Source organism: Equus quagga, chromosome 8 (genome assembly GCF_021613505.1).
Source record: "Equus quagga isolate Etosha38 chromosome 8, UCLA_HA_Equagga_1.0, whole genome shotgun sequence".
Taxonomy (NCBI): domain Eukaryota; kingdom Metazoa; phylum Chordata; class Mammalia; order Perissodactyla; family Equidae; genus Equus; species Equus quagga.
In genome coordinates this window covers 69,513,787-69,535,477 of record NC_060274.1, presented here as the reverse complement: position 1 = coordinate 69,535,477, position 21,691 = coordinate 69,513,787, and the positions used below count along the sequence as shown (strand labels likewise).

Here is a 21,691-nt window from a genome sequence, read left to right as displayed (position 1 = left end):
AACTGCTTTTACACATCATAAATGTTGATATATTTTCACTGAAATTGGAATTGTACCTCCATGTAGAAATAAAAACGTCCAAGCTGATTTCACTCTGAAGTATAGAAGACAAAGTTCCTAACTGCCTGTAAGCCTGTGTTGAGATTGTCAATGCTCTTTTGCAGCTTTTGCCAGCAGGAGAAGCTGCCAATGACCTTCCAGTCTTGTGTGATCACCAAAGAGTGCCAGGTGTCAGAGTGGTCAGAATGGAGCCCCTGCTCAAAAACCTGCCACAATATGGCGTCCCCTAAAGGCGCTCGTGTAAGGACACGGAGTATCAGGCAGTTTCCTATTGGAAGCGACAAAGACTGTCCAGAACTTGAGGAGAAAGAACCCTGTGTGTCTCAAGGAGATGCAGTCGCCCCCTGTGCCACGTGAGTAAATGAAGGACTGCAGCTTCTGTGACCGTGTCTGCCCAAGTTGCATATCCCTTCCGTTGTTGGCTTTCAACTGAATAGTATGTTGGGAAATAGTGATTTTTACAAATTGTAAGTGGAAAAGTAAAATCCCTCTTTACAAACGCTATCCTAAAAAAAAAAGATAAGGGTTTTACAGAATAAAAGTGTCTTTAACAAGTTGTATTTCCAAATCTCCATAAGGCTACATTTTATATATTTTCTATAAAAATAATATATTATTGGTAGACTTTTTCTGTAAAGGGTAAGATAGTAAATGTATTAGGCTTTACGAGCCACATATGTCTCTGTAGCAATGAGTCAACTGTGCCCTTGGAGCTGTAGACAGTATGTAAACAAATGAGTGTGCATATGTTCCAATAAAACTTTATTTATAAAAGCAGGGGACAGGTTGGATTTGGTCTTTGGGCCATAGTTTGTCAACCCACATTCTGTAAGGTAAATAAACTTTCAAAATATAGGTTCCTGTTATTTATTAAGCAAGTCCTACTAAAATTCAGTACTGTATATAACAAATCCTATGGAATAGAGTCAAATACTACATCAAAATAATTCAAAATAATGAGACTTTAAGCTTCTTGAGGACAAGCATTGTACTTTTTTTTAATGCTTTTTGGTGAGGAAGATTGGCCCTAAGCTAACATCTGTTCCCAATCTTCTTCTTTTTTTCTCCCAAAAGCCCCAGTACATAGTTGTATATCCTAGTTCTAGGTCATTCTAGTTCTTCTATGTGGGATGCCACCACAGCTTGGCTTGATGAGGGCTGTGTAGGTCCTCACCCAGGATCTGAACTGGCAAAACTCTGGCCACCAAAGCAGAGCATGAACCCAACCACTCAGCCACAGGGCTGGCCCCCAGGATTGTGCTTATTAACTTGTTCTGCTTTTGTTTTTTTTTTTAATATCTAGCATATATCACAGGGCCTGGCACATCGTAAGTGCCCAGTAAATGTTCATTGAATTCAGATGAACCAAAACTAATTCTGAAATATTTGGCAGCATAACCATATTCTTTTTGTCTTTAAAAAGACATTGTTATTACTGTTTGATGTTACTACGAATTATCTTAGTAATAAATACACTTCAGCTTAGTCTGAATATAGAATATTTATAAAACAACTTAGAGAATCTTAGTTTCTCAATACATATGCACAAGTTTCACTGAGAACTTCTCTGGAATATTCCAAACATTTAAAGAACATGCATACAGCTCAAATTTCATGAACCAGTGAGGAGGAAAATTACTGCTACTTACAATAATAATAACAAAGATAGTGATGATTTATACAAGATCTTCAATTCTCCACTCTCCCCTGTGTAACAAATGACTGAAAACTCCAGAGTTTCCTTCCTCACTGCTCTGTCTGTCCCACCCACTTGTGTGTTCCTCGTCATAAAACAGGCTCGAGGACCTGGCCAGGATGCCAATCAGAGTGCCTTGTCTCCTAGGACTTTCTTCTCTCTTTGTCTCAAGCTAGATGTTTTATTCTTTATCCGCTCATATTCAAACACTATTAACAAAGTAAATACATATTCTGAGTTCTCTTTCCTCTCCCCCTTTTTGGAGGGTATCATTTTTTTAGAATATGAAACCAATTTACACAGGACTCCTTAAGATGACCTAAATTGGGACTCCATTCTATAAAAAAAATAAAATTTTCATTTTAACTCCCCTAATGAATGACTTGCTTCGTTTTACTTTCCTCGCCCCCGCCTCTGCCCAGGGCATCAATTATCCATGTTTTTAGAATTGACCTGACTACTGTACTTCCTTTATAAACAGACATTAGGCGTTGTTCCTTGATGCCCCAGTCCTGCACTTCTTTTAGGCCATGAATCCCCACTTATAAAGATTAAAAACAGGTATGAAAGTCAGCTTTCTGTCATGGAACTTTACCACTGACAAAGCAGAGCATCTAGATCACACATCTGAGGGCCCACTTAACTTTTTTGTCTAATTGAGATGGAATTAGCACATCCATTTGTACCTATGTTGGCTGTTAATCTGATTACTAAGGAAGCATCTTGGTTAAAGTGACACAAAGTGCTACATGAGCCATTTTCTTTGTGCTTTTAGAATATCCATTTTCCTCGAGCTGAAGAAATGCCGTCACTTTCTATCTTCAGTGGCATCGGGAAATGGTGCCCTGGCTATCTCCTTAAAGCACGTGTTGGGCTGACAAGCCCTCGACATTTCTTCCTCATCATAATCTTGACTGGAGCTTTAATTTAGAATCACAGATCGTCTTTCCTGTGTTCCACTGATTAGAAACGTCAGCTCTTTTCATCAGTCATCAGCACTCATCAGGGACAGCTCAGTGCTACAGAAAAAGCAGTTATTCTTGACAATAAAGAGAAAACTCTAAATTGTTATATTTTGTAATCCTAACACACAATTATAATTTTGATCCAGTATGAAAAAGCAATTTTCGTGCATTTTATTAAAGGCAAAACAAATGCTTGGGTTGATCATCATTTAGAATATTTTCCATTCCCAGATTCAATCCTTCTTTGTTTATAAGCATCAAGAAAGGGCAAGCTGGAGTTCAGCTTAATTGAACATAAAATTTCATGTTTTCAGCATTATGCTCTATTTTCATAAAATATTTATAAGTAACTTCCAGTGGTTGCAATTAAAACAGGATCATCCTAAATTTAACCCCTCTTTAAATGGAGCACTGCTGAGGATAAAGAACAGGTGGAAATTGAATCTGCACCATACATGTAGTAGTCTACGACTGATTCAAGAAGGAAGTGTGTTTTAGATGAATTTTCTTAAGAAAAAAAAATATGAGAAGAGCAAAGCAAAGTTTTAGTCAATAAACATGGTTGCCTCTGCCGGCGTTCTCTTTATGTAGGTATGGCTGGAGGACCACGGAGTGGACCGAGTGCCGCGTGGACCCTCTGCTCAGTCAGCAAGACAAGAGGCGGGGCAACCAGACGGCCCTCTGCGGGGGAGGGGTCCAGACCCGAGAGGTGTACTGCGTGCAGGCCGAGGACAACCTCCTCTCGCGCTTGAACAGCCAGAAAGACAGAGAAGGTAAACTTTGTTTTCTTCTCAAAGACTCCCACATGCAGACCGAGCATGAGATCGCCCTGCAGGAATACATAAAGCAGCCATTTAAGGCATGAATAGCCATATTTCTGTTCACTTTGTGGTTGGCACCCGCTTTAGTGAACAGTAATCCGAAGTTTGATTGTAAAGAACATTTAAATCCAATTCCATCTTTTGTCAGTTCTGATTTACTGACAAGTCTCTTTAAATTTTCCAACTCTGACTCCAAGTCAAAACTTAGGGCGAGTAATTTATTATAAAAATAGAATAAAAATTCATCTTGTAAGTATACATGTAGAGTGTAAATATATATTATAAAGTCCAAATTGTCTTTTCTTTAGATAAGAAGTAAAACCTGCGTGTAAAAAACACCTCCTATTGCTGTTTATAATTGGTTGAAAAATAAGTTAATTATGGTATTGAATGAATATTTCAATTGGAGTTTAAATGAAATAAATACAGAGTAAAACTACAGTAAAAAAAAAAATCTTTAACCCAAAGGCATGACTTTTTTTTAAACCCTTTGATTTGACAGACATATCTTAGAATTTTTTTGTTTAAATCTCAGTTTGGGGACCAGATGTGATAAGTGTGCAAAAGGATAAGTGAGTCCAAGATGGCCAGGGCTAAAAGTATATATTATTATATATTAATATTACTCTAAAATTCTAATCATTATCAGATCAAGTTTATATCAATTAGTTCTCTTCAGTCCACACATATATAAATATTTTTAAGCAATGCTGTAAGCAGACCCTCCTGCATTCCCTCTACTTGAGGGATAGCATGATTTCTATCTCTCATCCACTCGACAGTTAGCATGTATAAGTTGCCAACAGAGTTCCAAAAGTTGTGTAAGGTGGTGAGGATAGAAATAATGATACAAATTTTGGATTGAGAAAATGCTCACGGTCCTCATGAGGACCACAAACCAATAGTTGTAACATGATATGATATGGATTATAACTGAGTTTTAGAATCATAGGGGGATCATAGAAACAGGAACTTTCATAGAGGAGATGGCACTTGAGGTGAGTGATGACACACTCCACACACAGTTACGTGGGTCAGGAATGCAAGAGGGAGTTTATTCCAGGCAGAGGGAACAGCCACATTACAGCACACCATTAGAGAAAAGCAAAAACGAAAAAGAAGCCTTGCCAATAGAGATGAGTATATTGTGTTTGGCAAGTTGTGGATATGATAGGATAGTATTTCCCAGCAAATATGTTGGATGGAAAAGGAAATGAATAAGGATAAAGACCCTGGTTGATATCAGCAGATGAAAGACCAAAAAAGGGAGAATATTCAGAGAAAAAATCTGATCAAGAATGACCAGAAAAGAAGGGAAAGAACCATGAAAACTGCGTGTTTTAAAAAACAAAAGAAGGGAGCGGGCCCGGTGGTGCAGCAGTTAAGTTCTCATGTTCCGCTTCTCGGCGGCCCGGGGTCCACCAGTTTGGATCCCGGGTACGGACATGGCACTGCTTGGCAAAAGCCATGCCGCGATAGGCATCCCACATATATAGTAGAGGAAGGTGGACATGGATGTTAGCTCAGGGCCAGTCTTCCTCAGCAAAAAGAGAGGAGGATTGGCAGTAGTTAGCTTACGGCTAATCTTCCTCAAAAAAAAAATAATAATAAGTAAAATAAATTAAAAAATGAAAAAAAAAACAAAAGAAGAGATGGCTCCTGTGCCTCTCCCAAAAAGGAGTGACAGCAGGGACTAGTGATTCATGAAAAATAAGCACTGAAGTTTTGTTTTTGCAACTTGCCAAACTTAATTGTTTTGTATCCACTAACTTTACATAGCTTGTCAGCTCATTTAGGAATCTAGCCTGGGGATACATTTTCCTGCTAATGGACCTTGAGGTTGTAGGGAGTAGCATAAAACATGCAATGTTAGTACACTAATATTTTCTTAGCCAATTTAATGGCTACGTTTTTAACACTCTTAGATGGATTTATTATAGCAGTCCTTTCAGAGTAGTATAATTTCATTGCTAGAGGTAGATCAGATTTTAGTTTCTGAATGTCAGTTATGTCCTTCCTGTAGGTTATTACTTTCAAAAGATCCTTCAGAATTCTGAATTGCAGCTGGATACTTTTTCAATCGTTTTGTCATGTAGTCCCTCTACTGCTGTAGCACCAAAAATAAAAGTCACAGAAAAAAAGCAAAACAGAAAGAGTATCATTCTTAAGATGTATCTGTTGGACTAAAGCAAATGCCAATGCAAAGATCAATAGATATGGAAATAATCAATTCGCCTAAAATTAATATTTATCATGTAAGTATGTAACATGACTAACTTAGGAATTTGTGTCCTTTTGTGTCAAATACCAAGAATACTACTAAGCCTCTTATAGTCTTTGCAAAAACAGTTGATTGTCCCTCTAAATTGCAGCTTTTTTTCCTCAGAACTCAGACTATGTGAGTTTTCCCCCAGAAGCACTTAACATTTCCCAAGAGGAAAGTTATTCAATATACCAGCGTCCCAAGAGTGACATGTGAAGACTGTAAATATGTGTGAATGGAGAACAATTAGACAGTGAGCTGTGAACATTGTTCATGGTCTGTCTTCCTTCAATAAATGTGAAAGAATGAAAGCTTGCTTTATAAAGGGAGGGAAAACTCTCAAAATAACTCTGTCAATCAATCCTAATAAGAAGGCACTGATCTCAAGAAATCTTGACTGTGTAGCCATGAGGAATTCAGATTGTACTTAATTTGAAGAACAAAGTCTACTGTGTTGTTTTTGCAGATTCACACTATGTGTGCTATAAATGTCTTGTTTTCACATGTAACCAAGCTATTAAAAATACCTTAACTCAAGATCAAATACTTTACCTCAAAAATAAAATTTCTTGATACAAAAATACTGAAAACAAGTGATACAGAATTCACAGAAACTTCCTTTATCATCTTGGCACATCATATTACACAGAGGAATGGTGATGACCACGTTAGCACAGGATAGAGCCACATTAAATCACTTTATTCATTGGTGTGTTCTCTACTGTTAACTGATTCACACCACATTGGGGCATAATAGTTCTCCTGCTTGGAGCTAATATATTTAATTTCTGGAAAATCAAAATATGTATTATTAAAGTAGTCACAACGTGTAATGTATGGTATTCACAACTTGGTATCTTATCTGTGTCAACTGAATTATATCATCAGAAAATTTATTAAGTTGGTAGCATCTATAGACAATAGGAAAAATATATCTACTTGATATTGGAGGTTATCCACATTTTATTCATGTATTGCTGTTGACCATAGGTAACCCTCTCAATCCTGTCGACCTTTCCTCTACAATATTCAGATAAGCAAAATTTTTATTATCATTTCTTTAAAAGAAAGGCTTGGCGTCAGTTCTCTATTGAGAAAATTAGTAGTAAAACCCTTGACAAATTCTATTCAGCTGGCTGATCAGAATTCCAGTAAACTATGAAGAATGTCCAGCTTGTGCTGGCGTGAAATCTACCCTTATCAGAATATGACAGGAAGAATCTCTGTCCATAGGGAGGTTTCAGCATAAGTCCTAGAAAGCTGATGAAAATGTTGCCGATCATTAAATGCGTGAATGTGAATTGGTTTTTTCTAAGATTTCAAAGTGAAATGAAGGTAGAATTTATCTATAATAACTCAAGAAATTCTTCCATTTGACACAGATTGAACATGTTTTTAAATAAGGAAAACCAAAAGTATTGGTTATAAAACATCATGTAGCTTACAGTGATTTATTTTATAGGAAACTTAAGAACATTCATTTGTAGAAAACATATCAAATAAGCCACACTGAAATCTGGATAAGGTCTGTGGGATTTGAGGTTATAAAGAAAGACAGCCTGGCTAATGAGCCTGTATGATAACGTGGAATGAGATAAACCAGCAGAAAGGCTTGGAGGATCAGTGGAAAGATGGACAGAAGGAAGTATGATTGAACTGTGAATGGGTAGACAGAAGGATGAATAAAGAGCTCTTGTTTTCTCATGTTCGGCAAAGAAATAAGGAGAATAAAGTGGTCAACATCCCTAAGAGGAATGCAAATTCTTTATAATTGTAGTCTTTTATCCACAGTTTCCACAAACTAGCCCACTTCAGTCAAAGCTATGTGGGGAAAAAAAAAGGCTCTGCTTATGGTGCTGTTCCGCTGTTATCTCAGAAAGTGCATATCAGAGTATGTCGAAGTCTAGTCTGCCCCTTTCCTATCCATCCCTTTTGGAATAACGGGTAGGTGAGACTATTTTACAGGACATTTCAATCAGAAATGCACATCAGAGATTCTCCCTACATTCTCTGATACAATCCTTAAACCATCCAGGAAAGATAGTAGTTTACTTTTACTTTCTATTTTGCTAGAAGTAGATCAACCCTGTCCCATGAAATAGAAATGATTTCATGTTACTTGACTTTCTATAACATCATTATATGGGTATAAATTATGGGAAAACATAAAAAGGGTTTTAAATTTACTGACTTAAAAATGTCATAGGCTATCATAGTTATATAAAAAGATATGTAAAGTTTGGTTCTGAATGCTTTTGTTGAGATAAATTACTGTAGGTAGGAATACGTTTCATAATTTATGATATTTTTAAGCACACTATTTTGTGCTCTACTAATCTTGTAGTACATGAAAAGGGAACTAAATCACATGATGACTACATTTTGGAAATATAGTCTATAGTGATGCAGTGGGTTGCAAAAAGCACTGTAATATAATTATAGAATAATTAAAACATGGGAACTCCCTGAAGGAATCAGATCCTCCTTGGAAATCACTTCCCTGGATATTTTGCGAGAGAGAAGGACTGTTACCCTGTGAAATTTCTCTGTGATGAGTAGATTACAAAAAGAGAAGTGAGATGCCAAGAAGCTTCAGCCACTGGGATAGAAGCTAATAAAAACTTACATGCTGGGAATTAGATTAAGCTGGTCTGTGGTCTACCCTACAGGTAACTTTTAGGGGAAGAGCTGACTAATGAGATGTGAGAAAATATTCAACCAAAAAGGCAATCAAAGAAAAATATAATGAGGCAGCTTGGAAGTCATGTAAACATGAAAACAGTGCTTATAATACATTTGACTTAGTTGATGTTTAATAAACATTTGTTGGAGCCAGCCAATGGCATAATGGTTGTTTGCCTGCTCCCCTTTGGTGGCCTGGGGTTCACAGCTTCAGATCCTGGGCGTGGACCTACACACCGCTCATCAAACTGTGCTGTGGTGGCATCCCACATACAAAATAGAGGAAGATTGGCACAGGTGTTAGCTCAGAGACCATCTTCCTCACCAATAAATAAATAAATAAAGTTATTTGCTTGTTTACTCTCCTCTTTGTAAAATGGTACAATTTTCTTTTAATTTGTCGGAAAATTATCTCTTGAGTGTTTCAAATACATTCTCAAAAAAAAATTTCTATTTCAGCAATGGGCTATATTCACACACATCCTGCCTTTCACTTCTGAACAAATAACTATTCACACCTCTGACTTTTAATAGAGGAGACACGAGCTAGTTGTTAGATCAAATGGCAAAAGTCAAAATTCATGTGCTTTGTTTCAGTTAGGCCACTCATTTAAGAGAACATTTTTTGTATATCTATTTTCTATTTTCTAATTATAGTAGATGGCTTAAAAATCTTTTGAATTTTCATCTTAAGGCTACTTTCGAAAGAACCCCAGATAGATAATCAGGAAACTCGGTTTTCATTTCTGCTTGGCCTTGTATTCTTACGCACATTACTTAACTTTATTTGTCTAAAAATACCTATTTATAAAATACACTTCTGTTCTATTTCCAGCAATATGGCAGATTATAATAGCTGAAAATCATCCTTTACAAAACACCTGGACGTGCAGGATACAATATTGTTTTAAATGCTTTTAAGAGGAGAACAGAGGTCTCCATTAACTAAATGATTCCTGAAAACAAACCAGGAAGTTTGAGCTGATACTTCCTGTGTCTGCCCTTGGGTGCACATGGTGTAGGAGGAGGGTTATATATTATCGGGACTTAGGAAGAGTGATGCTGACAAGGGGCATGATGTAAAACTTTTAGCCAGAGAAACCGAGTACAAGCAGAAATACTGCATTACTTCATCAACCTCAAATGATTATAGCATAAATGAGTGAGCAGAGAAATTCAACTTACCTATAGAGGGAGATGACAAGGAAGCAGGTCAGCCTCAGGTCAGAGCAAAAGCAAACCTCTCCTAAGAATTCCAGCTATGGGCTTGTCCTCATACTAGTTTAAATAGCAAATTTGTGGTACTTTCATGAGTCCAAAGACCACAAAGCTAAGAAATGAATATAAGAAATAGTGTCAGGCCAATGGTACTACAGGGGTGCCTGACATAAGCAAAAGCAAAACTGAAGAGCAGAATACCATAACCTAAGGCACAGGATTTCCCGATATAAACTGCACCATTCAAAATTGCCAACTACATGAGAAAAAATAATCCTTCATAAAGAGGATTTAAAATGCCTAGGAAATAGTAAAATTAGGCACAAGGTTGGAAATATTAGAAATAGCAGATAGAAAACATAAAATACATATACTAAAACTTAATAAAGATGTAAAGAAAAAAATTTTAAACATAAAGTATAATGTCACAATGAAAAAGACCAGATTTAAAAAAACAAAGCAGAAGTTCTAGAACTGAAGAATATTTGTACTGGAAATAAGTAAATGAGTAGATTAGATAGATTGAGCTAGACAGTTGTTAGTAAACTGAAGAAAAGCATAAGGAAATTATTCAAAATGCAACACTGAAAATAGAAGTGAGGATAATAGTCATGCAGAATTAAACAAGAAGGTTCAGAATGAGAGAATTAGAAAAGATGAGAGAATTTTCTAGAATTGATAAAAGGCAAGAATGTACAGAATCAAGAAAAATAATTTCCAAGCAGGATAATAATATAGGCACACTTAGATACAATGTAGTGAGATTTGACTCATCAGCTACAAAGACTTGTTAAAAGGAATAGAGAGAGGGCAAAAATTCATTACAAAGGAATAAAAAAATTAACAGTGAAATTCTCAACAGCTCCAAAAAGAGCAAAATAACAAAAAATATGTATTAAAAGTACTTAGAGGAAAATAACTGTCAACTTAGAATTATTTATCCGTCTGCCTGTTATTAAAATCTGTGGGCCAAATTAAGACAGAAGTGATAGGTTACCTCTAATAAACCCTCACCAAGAGAACTCCTAAGTGATAATGTTTAAGGAGAAGGAAATTGTAGCCAGAAAGAGAAAAATTGAAGATGTGCAGAAAACTTGGTAAACCCCTGGGTAATCTAAATAAGTATAGATATGTATGAAGCAATACTAATAATTATCATAACTAAAACACTATGCAATTAGTTAATGAACAGTAATAATATAGGACAAGAAGAAACGATAAGGAATATAGTGTTTGGGAGAGAGTAGAGATGCTGAACATCCTTAGATATTCTTAAGTCATTATGCATGTTAAAAATTTAAAACTGATTATTAAAGTAAAAATACATAGCTTATTTTAATAACTTATTAATATATAACTGTGTAATTATATATGATAAGATAATATAATCAATCATTAATAAATAAACTATATATGTACTTTCCAATCCAACAGAGGAAAAAAAAGGAACTCAGTCAGTTTGATAAAAGATACTAAATAAGAGGAAAAAATTCATTTTTTCTTACAGAGATGAACTAATTAACAAATAAAGAAGACTAGAAATATGACTTTAAAATGTCATTCAAAGGTTATTACAGAAAATTACTTTTTTTTAATTATTACTGCATCTATAAGACCAGCCAACTGTATTATAAATGTTTACAGTGATCAAACTGAGTGTGGATTACTCAGTTGCATTCACCCCTGCTGATGAAAACATAAACACACTAACAGACCACACAGGAATTATTACATAGAGAAGATAGTAAAATTCGTTATGTATATATTGTTGTCTTGGACAAAGTCATCGATGATGTGCTGATAAAATATGTGAATGATGTTAAGCTAATAAGGGATAAATCATATTGAATAACAATTTTATAACACAAAAGGGTATTAATAGACTAGAAACAATGGAATTTCTCCAACAATGTGAAGTCTAATGAAATACTTACAAATACCTACACTTAAGTCTCAAATGCCCACCCTAAAAGAAAATAATGTAGTGGTGATGGTGATGATATGACGGTGACAATATTGATTGCATTTATTAAGGCACTATGTTAATTATTTGGTTGCTGCAAAGATTAAATGCTTAATGTGGAGAACAAAGAGTTGGAATCAATGACTTAATGTTAAACTCATTGTATGTCTAGTCTCCCAAATGTTACTCTTCTGCATATCAATCATAATCTGATTGAAATGCTACAAATTTGGATATCTCACTTGGTATTCCTTCATTCACCCAATAAATACTTATTGAACACAACTATTAGGTTACGTCACCGATGTAGATGTTGAAGATAGAATGTTTTAAAAAGCAGACTTGGGATGAGCCCAGTGGTGCAGTGGTTAAGTTTGCGAGTTCCACTTCAGCGGCTTGAGGTTCACAGGTTCAGACCCCGGGCACAAACCTATGCACCTCTTGTCAAGCTATGCTGTGGCAGGTGTCCCACATATAAAATAGAGGAAAATGGGCACGAATGTTAGCTGAGGGCTAATCTTCCTCAGCAAAAAGAGGATTGGTGGCAGATGTTAGCTCAGGGCTAGTCTTCCTCACTAAAAACTAAAAGCAGACTTGATCCCTGTCCTCAGGGATCTGATAGCCTAATAGTAGCCTTGTATCTACAGCCGCATTTCCTGGGGGTTCAGAATGACCCCTCACAAGGCTGACATGGAGAGACTACTACAGACATGCCAGTTTGGAGCTCTTCAGTTAAGCTCTGAGAGAACACTGCAGTCATCATCCATTCTCAATAAAGAACCTTCACCATTATTCATCAGGTGAATTATGTTTCTGGAAGGCACATATCCTCAAAATGTAGTTTAAGAATGACCCAGATTCTTTAAGAAAATGCAAAAATTCCTTCATGTTATCCACTGAGATTGCAATTCTGTAGGTCTGGATTGGGTGCAGAATCTCTGTCTTTTTTATAAGCACCATCATTGATTATAATCAGGAGTTGATTTTACCATAAAGCTAAAGAGAGTGCTTTTAGAAGCCCTTCCCAAAGCTTTAGCTGAGACTGGGCTGGGGGCAGAGAAATCCAGATTTTCTGAGCCCCAAAGCTTATACAATTTAGAAAACCCTCATTATTTAAAAAAGTAAAGGCAAAATTCCAAATACAAAATCACTAAAGTATCAGGGCCAGCCCAGTGGTGTAGTGGTTAAGTTCGCACGCTGTGCTTTGGTGGCCCAGGGTTTGCAGGTCCAGAAGCTGGGTGTGGACCTAGCACCGCTTGTCAAGCCATGCTGTGGCAGCTTCCCACATAAAATAGAGGAAGATTGACACAGACATTAGCTCAGCGACAATCATCCTTAAGCAAAAAGAGGAAGATTGGCAACAGATGTTAGCTCAGGGCCAATCTTCCTCACACACACACACACACACAAGTCACTCAAGTCTCTGCCAGGATCTCCAAAGGGGCTTCTGCATGTGAAGGGCCCTGAATCTTAAGCTTCATGGGCTTTTCTGCCCCTAATAATAGCACAGACTTTTAGCCTCTGTTGGAGCCAAAGAGAATCATTACTTTAAGGTGAGAAACAAAAACACAGGCTTATGTGTCCTGAAAAGCCCTGTTTCCCGCAGTTCTGGAAGTGAGACAGGGGAGAATGGAGGGACTGGGAAAAGTCACTATGTGTCTTCAGAAGTGAAGTAGAACTTGCAGTTCTAATATTGGTCTTATTTACACTCACTGAGCCCTAGTTTTAGGTCCCGGAGCTGCAAATCTTTAGAAAACTGTCATACCTTGCTCATAGTTAGCTAGGAAATTGCAGAGGAAGAACACCTAACACTCTCAGATACTGTTTCATCTTACTTCATACCTGTAACCCGAGATGGAAAGAAGCCATAGCTGTTAGTAAAGGACCTTCCATTAATGAAAGAAAGATGGTGGATAAAATGTCGCATAAGCTGACACTACCAAGTGATTATAGTACATGTGCCTTTTGTAACCCTTAAGCACTTATTTCATCGAGTCAGTTGTAGATGAATGATAGCACCAGAAGGAATTTTGAAATGAGCACTCAGGGATGTGCACTGGTGAATGAATAGCATTTTTTCAGAAGCACACTCCTGCTATCTAAGAATGTAAAAGAAATGGTTTGTGGCTGGCTGTTCCCTGCCTTGCTGATGATTGCTCAATAGGGAGTAGCTACTCTCACCAGTGTTAACAGAGGAGTACAAGCTACATTGTGGAACTCATTAATATTTATTCCTTCTAAAAGCAATGGGCAATAAAAAGGGAAATAGACCAAGGAGAATAGCAATGGGAAAAGGAAGCCATGACAACAGATTCATCTTGGAAAGGTTTCATTTATTGCACACAAAAATACACTCAAAATACAAGGATCCATATTATTATATTATTAGTCTGGAATCCACTAAAAATGCCTCTAATTGGGTGAATTCATTTATGGAAAAAAATTCTGTACTGAACACAATTTAAGAATTCAAAGTAGCCATCCATATTCTTTGTAATTATATACACTTGATGTACCTGCTTATAATTTCGCGTTTTCAATATTCAACAAAGCTACATGTTCTCAGTGTCAGTCTGTGCTCTGTCTATGGAGAAGAACGTTCTCTAAGCCAAGGATCACCTGTCTGTTGCAACAGAGACCAGTGACGTCTTTGTTCCTTTTCTCTTGCTCTTCCTCTATTTTCTGCCTTGAAATGCCTTCAACCATTGTCCCAACTATCCAAATATCTTCTTCTATTTCAAATAATCTTTTTCACACTGTAAGACCGCAAGATCTTTCTTCATTCAAAGCCTACAGCCTTCTTATACTATATTACACAATTTACCATTTGATTACATATAATTCTATTTTTTTGCAATTACTTGATAAATATTCATGCTAATTCCCCAAGATTTTAAGCTTCTGAAGAAGGCATGGTTTTTTTCCTTGCCTGCTTTAGTATCATCTATCATTCTTACCAGAGGTCTGGGTACATTTGCCAATTGTATCATTTAGAACTATCTTTAAGAAAGATAAAGAAAGCCCTTCAGTTAGAGGACATTGACTTCCTAGACATCTAATTTATAGTGTTTCATTTCGAATTAATCTCTATGTCTCACTAACTTCATTCTTTTCTCCTTTGCTTTCCTTTGCTCTGCAAAGGCTTAATGAGATAATGTATGTAAAACACATCATAGCATAAGGCCTTGCCTTTATTATATGCCAAATGAATATTAATTGCTAATGTTTATGTGTTTACTTTTCTGGTTAAATTGAGAGAAAGGGAAGTATTTTTTAAATAATAGTTTTACTCTAAACCTTTTGCCTATATGGTCGTACGTCACTTATCGACAGGAATACATTCCGAGAAATGTGTTGCTTAGGCGATTTTGTCATTGTGTGAACATCAGAGTGTACTTACACCAGTTTAGATGGTATGTATAGCCTGCTACATACCTAGGCTAGTTGGTACTAATCTTAAGGGACCAGCATTGTATATGTGGTCCATGATTGACCGAAATGGTGTTACGCCGCACATGACTGTAGTAAAGGCATAATTGTCTGCTGGCCTTGCTAGTTGAGAAACATAACAGAGGATGTATAATTCGTGGAGTCTCTTTACAATATATCCCCAAATCATGCCATGTACTTACATTGTATGAAATTGCCTCTTTCTTGGAAAAAGTAGACTTTTTTTTGTATTATTCCAGAATAAAAAGAAATATAACTAATTTTACTTCTGTAGTTATGGAAGACAGAATAATTACAGCTTCCGTTTCTTTGTGACACTGAATCCTTGAGAAGTTTAAGCAGCACTCTGTTGACAAAGGATTCTGAAGGAGATTCTTTCAATAACTCTGGTATTGTTTGGTTGCCCTCGAAAGAACACTTTCATCATTGCTCAACCTAAGAATGCCACGCTGGTCCATCTGCCCCTTACATTACACAGGATTGCTGGGCATCTAACACCACATGGGTTAGGCAGCACTAGGCCTGCGAGACTTTAACTCTTCTCGTCAAATAAAATTAAAGAATAGATGCAGAAAAAAGAAATTTTAGAAAAGATTCTTATTGTTCTTACATGTTCTCAACTAGGTCTGATTAGAAAGCCTTGGATCAATTAAGTTCCTGCTTCATTAGAAATTCCGATAGTACTTTGAAAATAAAGTCATGTTTTTCACTAAGAAAGCTGATGATTTCTCACTGTCTTCCAAAAATCCATAGCAAGGGGATGAGCAAAGAAACTAATATATTGGGTTAGATAGTGTTTTCCATGACTAAATGGATAATTAGAGAATAATTTTCCCAGACATACTGAGATAATAAGTGACAGAGGACAGACTCAGAGCCAGTTTTTTTTCACTCCAAAGTCTAAACTCTATCCAGTCATCCCCCCCTGCCCTGTGAATTTGCTTCAGAGCAAATAACTGGGTACAGTAGCTGTCCACAACTTTATCAAAATCATCAGAAGTGCATTCTATTAAATTATCTGATGATATCTCTGTTGCAAAAATAAACAGATAAAAATGCCATGGAGATCTGCCTCTTATAACAGAAAATTGAAGGAAAAATAAGCATAATTTAAGCCCTTTTTAGGATTCAACTCAATTAAGAAGTTCATTCCCTGAGATGGTTCTATAAGGTCAACATGGAGTCTTGTCCATGGTTATTTGAACAAGTATTATGTTAACTCATATGAAATTGCTATTTTTTAGATCAGCGGCTTTTGATTAGTGGCAATTTCGTATGGTTCAACTGAATAGGTACCTTAACTATATTATGTCAAGTCACCTGGTATAAACTACTCTCTATCCCAGACTTTCCACTGTCAGAATCAAGCCCACAACTACTGGCTGTGAGTTGTAGTCACTGTTTCCATGTGAACAGTATGCATTTGTGCTGTATGTGGTGTGCTTTAGGGAAGATAATGATTGTCTTCTGTAAAAATATGTAGATTTCCCCATAGTAGATATTCTTTATGGGAAGATAACTCATATTGATGGCTTGAGACTGACTTGAATTCATCCAGCAGCTTTTGCTCTGTGCACAGTTAGAAAAGAAATTTTGTTTATTCAGTGATATGATTTTTTAATACTTATCTATGTGCCACTTTGTTTTATGTAAATACATACAATAAAGGGAGATAAAGTGATTTTAAGGATAAATGGATGAGGAATATGGGGCAAAGGAAAAATGCTAGTAGAACGAGAAGATCGAGCCAACACTGAATATAATAAAGGTAACATACAACATGTGTGCCATAAGATTCTGTGACTTTGTTGAAGTAGAGCCACAACTTTTGGCTCTAAGCCTGTAATAGCCAATACAAAAAGAATTAATTACGAAATTATGAAATTCACAGTGCCCATTAGACAATAGAAACCAGTTATAAAGGAGAAGCACAACAATTTCTGGTTTTAGGGTCAGAAAGAAAATTCACCAGCAGGCCTTATAAAGAGAACACTGTAACTATATTGAATTACAACCTCATTAACATCTTTACAATAAGCACCACAATGAATTTTATAGGGAAGCTTTTCCTTTAAGCAGTTTTCCTAAATGTAGGCCACTAGCATAAATATGAAAGTGTAACTCAGGAAGGCAAATCAGTGGAGGTTAATGTGATATGGTACAGATTTATAGGTCTCTGCTAAGCGAGATAACCCAGGGATAGAGTTCAGAATATCTAAATGAGTGGATGTACAGCTATTCCCTCAGGCAGTCCTCCTCAGAGCTTTGATAGATATTGAGAGGCAGCGAGTTCCCTTGTGTCCCCTGACACAAGGATCTGGAGTACTGCTATTCTGGTTCCTACTTAGGTGCAGTTAAATGCAGACACACATTTTCCAGCCATCATCTAAGTGAGGATAGGATTAGCATCCTTAAAAGAAAATCGAAAGGCTTGACAAAGACATAAACTTGAAGAAAATATTATCCCACTTCGAACAGGGGGATGAGTCTGGGCCTGACTAGATACAGGGCAAAGAAAAAGTTCAGGCACAGATAAAGGAAAAGCAAAGTTCCTTAAATCTATTCTGTAGCTCATAACTCAGCAAAAATCTGAAACAGATGCAAGGGAGACCCAGCTTTAACAATAATGCCATCTCTTAGAAGAAGCTATTTAACTTTCTGATATCTTATTCAAGATTAAATTATTTTCAATTATAAATCTATGGAACTAAATGAGTTAACTTGGAGTAATAATGATAATGATGAGGAGGATTAGGAAGATGATAGATAGATGCTTACTATATGTGAGACACTGTTCTGTTTACATTTATTTGCTTGTTAGGCCCTCATTACAAGCCTATGAAGTAAGTACTATTATTATATAATGTTGAGGTGCAGAGAAGTTGAATAATTTTATCAAGGCATGTAGCTAGTAAATAGCATAACCAGGATCATAAATCAAAAACTCTGGCTCTTTAAACTGTGCTCTTAACCCCTGTGCCATGGAGTTAGGGTTATTAATTGTAGGCCAATTTGATATTGGGCAAAAGTTACCTCTCCTCCAAGTGATACTGGTTTTAGAAAGTGTGCCTTTCTTTTAAATAGTAATTAGGACTCAGAGCCAATGGTCTATTAAGGTTATTCCTATTTAATGACAATAAATTATACATGTATGATAATGTCCATGTTTCTGTTTTCTATGGCAGGAAGTCGTTCATTGATTCATTTATTTAACCAGTATTTACTGAGTTCTTTCTATGTCTAGGCACTGTTTTAAGTGCTGAAGATAAAGAAGTGAACAGCACAGACAAGATTCCTGCTGTCACAGAGTTTCTATTTTAATGAAAAGAGATAGACTATAAGCAAAGAAGTAAAATAAATAAACAAGAAATTATCAGATAGCAATAAGTACTATGCAGAAGATTAAAATAGGGTGATGTGAGAAAGAATGACGGGTAGTGATATTATTTGAATCACCAGGGTATTGTTTGGCTTCCTAAAATTAGATATCTAGCCCCAAATTCTCCTCTGAGGAACAAACTCATGTATTGATTTTTCTATTGGCCATCTCCAGTCATAACACTCAAGTTTGCTTGTCTCCCCTCCACACTCTCTTGTAAAGGCAGAATAAATGGAAGTTTTAAACAGCATCAGAGTACATATATCTGAACAGTATAAGCTCCATCATCTGTTGAATAGATGTGTTAAACTAAATCCCTTAATGCTCCTTGGGGGAGGGGGAAAATCACTAACAGAATAGGCAACACGTAATAAGTGTTCAGTGAATATTTATTGAGTAAATGGATAAATGAACTTAGTAATAACCCTAAAGGGTTGATCTGTATGATTACTAACTGATTGTTACTCTGGCAAAATTTCTTTCTCTGATAGCCAGAGAGATGAACATTCTAAGATATGCATATTTAGAAATATATCACAAAACTGGGTAAGTAAATATTTTAAATCATTAGAAAAGCAAACTTATTGTTAGGCTTCTGCTTCCAGCCATAACTGAGTAACTGGAATACTCTTAATAAGAATAACTATAAAATTGGACGAAATATACAAAGCAACTGTTTTTAGGCATTAAACCACAAGCAGGAGAAGACTGCAAACACAACTGTGAGGTGATGAAACACCTCAGTCTTCTACTGGAGGCTCTTTCCTAACACAGAGCAGGAAAGTGAAGGCAAGCATAGCATCAGGTTTTGCTGAACTAAGGAGTCAGAAATCTAAGCTCCAGGCTGCTGAAGTGACTGGAAATTTCAGGGCAGGGTACAGAGAAAGGAGATAAAAAGCTACTCCATATGCAAAGAAGTAGAATAAAGAGACCTACTCTCAAAAAAAAGCAGTCAGTAGAAATATACTTTGAGAGGCCCAGGTATTAGTATTAGCAGACAAGGACTTTAAGAAACTATTATACATTGGTTCAAAGACTTAAAGGAAAAGATTGTCTTGGGAGTGAACAGATGGGAGTGAGAGGAGAAAAATAGAATATAAGAATGTAAAAATCTGCAATAAAAAATCCACTCAGTGGGCTTAACAAATGGATATTGCAAAAGAAAGGCTAAGTGATCTTGAAGACAGATCAATAGAAGTTATTGGATCTGTGTAGAAGAAAGGATTATTGATCTTGAAGACAGATCAATAGAAATTATTTGATCTGCGTAGAAGAAAGGGTTATTGATCTTGAAGACAGATCAATAGAAATAATTGGATCTGAAGACCAGAGATAAAGAAGATTGAGGGGACAAAAAGTGAAGAGAAACTCAGTGAGTGGCAAAATAATATCAAGATGTCTTTGTATTAATATTACAGAAACAGAAAAGGGAGAGTGATTTGACAGAAAGCATATTTGAAGAAAGAATAGTCAAAAATTTCTCAAATTTGTTGAAAAAGAAACCATCAACTTTCAAATCTAAGAAGCTCAGCAAACCCCAAGCAGGATAAATACAAAGAGAACAATAACAAAAATATATTATACTCAAATTGCTGAACACCAAATACAAAGAGAAAATTCTTAAAGCAGCCGGAGGGAAAAACACACGATATGTACATGTGAAGAAAGATAACAGATGAGTTTCAAAATCTCATCAGAGACAATGAAGACCATAAAACAATGAAACAATGTCTTCATTGAAAGAAAATTGTCAAATTTCTATATTCAGTGAAAATACCCTTCAACACTGAATATGACAAACTGACATCTTCACAGAAATGAAAGCTGAGAGAATTCATTACCAAGCAGTTGAGTATAGATTATAGAGATAGAATTCTTGAGTCGTGTGATCTTGGATAGATTATTTAACTTCTCTGTGAGCCTGTTTCCTTCTCTAGAAAATGGGGATAATAAAATTTGTGAAAATTTAAAAAGAGAGAATCCATGTCCTGCACTTAGAACCATGCCAGGCATATAATAAGGTCTCAGTAAATCTGATCCAAAATATGAAGTAGGGCCCATGATTTAGAATAAATTTTCCTTCGACTTTTTGTGTGCAATTCAACAGTGGTGCTGTGAGGGAAAAAGCATTCCCACAATTATAGCTTAGACCTGGGGAACTGAATAGATGCCTTCAGGCCCCAGTTTTCTATCTTGCCCCAGAATACCATCCTAATTTTCTTTTGGGTGATAGATAAGGGATCTCTGGAGCCTCCACCATTTCCTCATTTGCAGAGAGCTTTTATCCAGTGGAACCAAAACCCACAGTCTCAAAGAAAGACCAGCTTCTGTTCTCATATTTGTGGCTTCTCAGGTGTATTTGGTGCAGCTGGCCTAATATCAGTCTCCACAAATGAGTGCAGCCTCCCTACCAAAATGCAGCTGAGCCCATTGGGAAACTCCCTTGACCTGAGAAAAGAGCTGAGAAAAGCCACAGCCAAGAAGGTCATTTGATGAATTCATCAAGAATGGAGACAGAAATCGTCTTGACATAAGAACACAAGAACCAAGCAAGATACATATGAAACCAGATCCCTAATTTTGGATCCAGCTCAAAATAGCCTCTCAAGGGTTCTTTTCAGGTTGTAAGCCACCTGGTCCCTCATCAAGGTGAAGCCAGAGGCTCACAGCCCTCCACCTGCCACGCCTTTGCCTACAGTCCCTCCTTGCTTGAGTTGTAGTGCTGAAATTTTTTTCCTCTGCATTCAGTGATTCTTTCTGTCAGACTTAGTGGATTTTAAAACATGTAGCTCTTCATGTGTACTTTGAATGATGCGTAATATTAAAAAACAAATCCATTTCATTTTTAAGCAATACTTGAAAACACTCAGAGACACTCTGGGGATAAACAGAAGGTCAGCAGAGTGAAAGGAGAAGACCCTACTCCACATACATTGTTGTACGTTCTCTCATTTTTGCTGTCCAGAGGAAAAAAATCTGAAATATATGAGAACAGGAAACTTAATAATAGGAGAGATTGGGAGTAGAGTTTTTAAATTGCAAAAAAAGGTTTATAGAAAAATTAATGAGGTAATAAATACGATGCTTAAAATACCATTAAAATAAAAAATGAAAAAGATAAGAAAATAGATAAGATTCTGAATAAGTAGGCTAGAAGTAAGCAAAAACATAAATGTAAAGACATAAAGCTGAGA

At 36.3% G+C, this 21,691-nt stretch overlaps 1 protein-coding gene across 4 annotated transcripts in view; it reads left to right on the top strand.

The window, feature by feature from the left end:
• Positions 1-21,691, top strand: part of THSD7A (thrombospondin type 1 domain containing 7A) — a 402,469-nt gene that overhangs the window by 211,319 nt on the left and 169,459 nt on the right. For all 4 annotated transcript variants that reach the window (XM_046670674.1, XM_046670673.1, XM_046670672.1 and 1 more), the window contains exons 3-4: positions 165-413; positions 3,313-3,494. In XM_046670674.1, the coding sequence (XP_046526630.1) occupies positions 165-413; positions 3,313-3,494 (431 nt within the window). The remainder of the gene's footprint in view (positions 1-164; positions 414-3,312; positions 3,495-21,691) is intronic.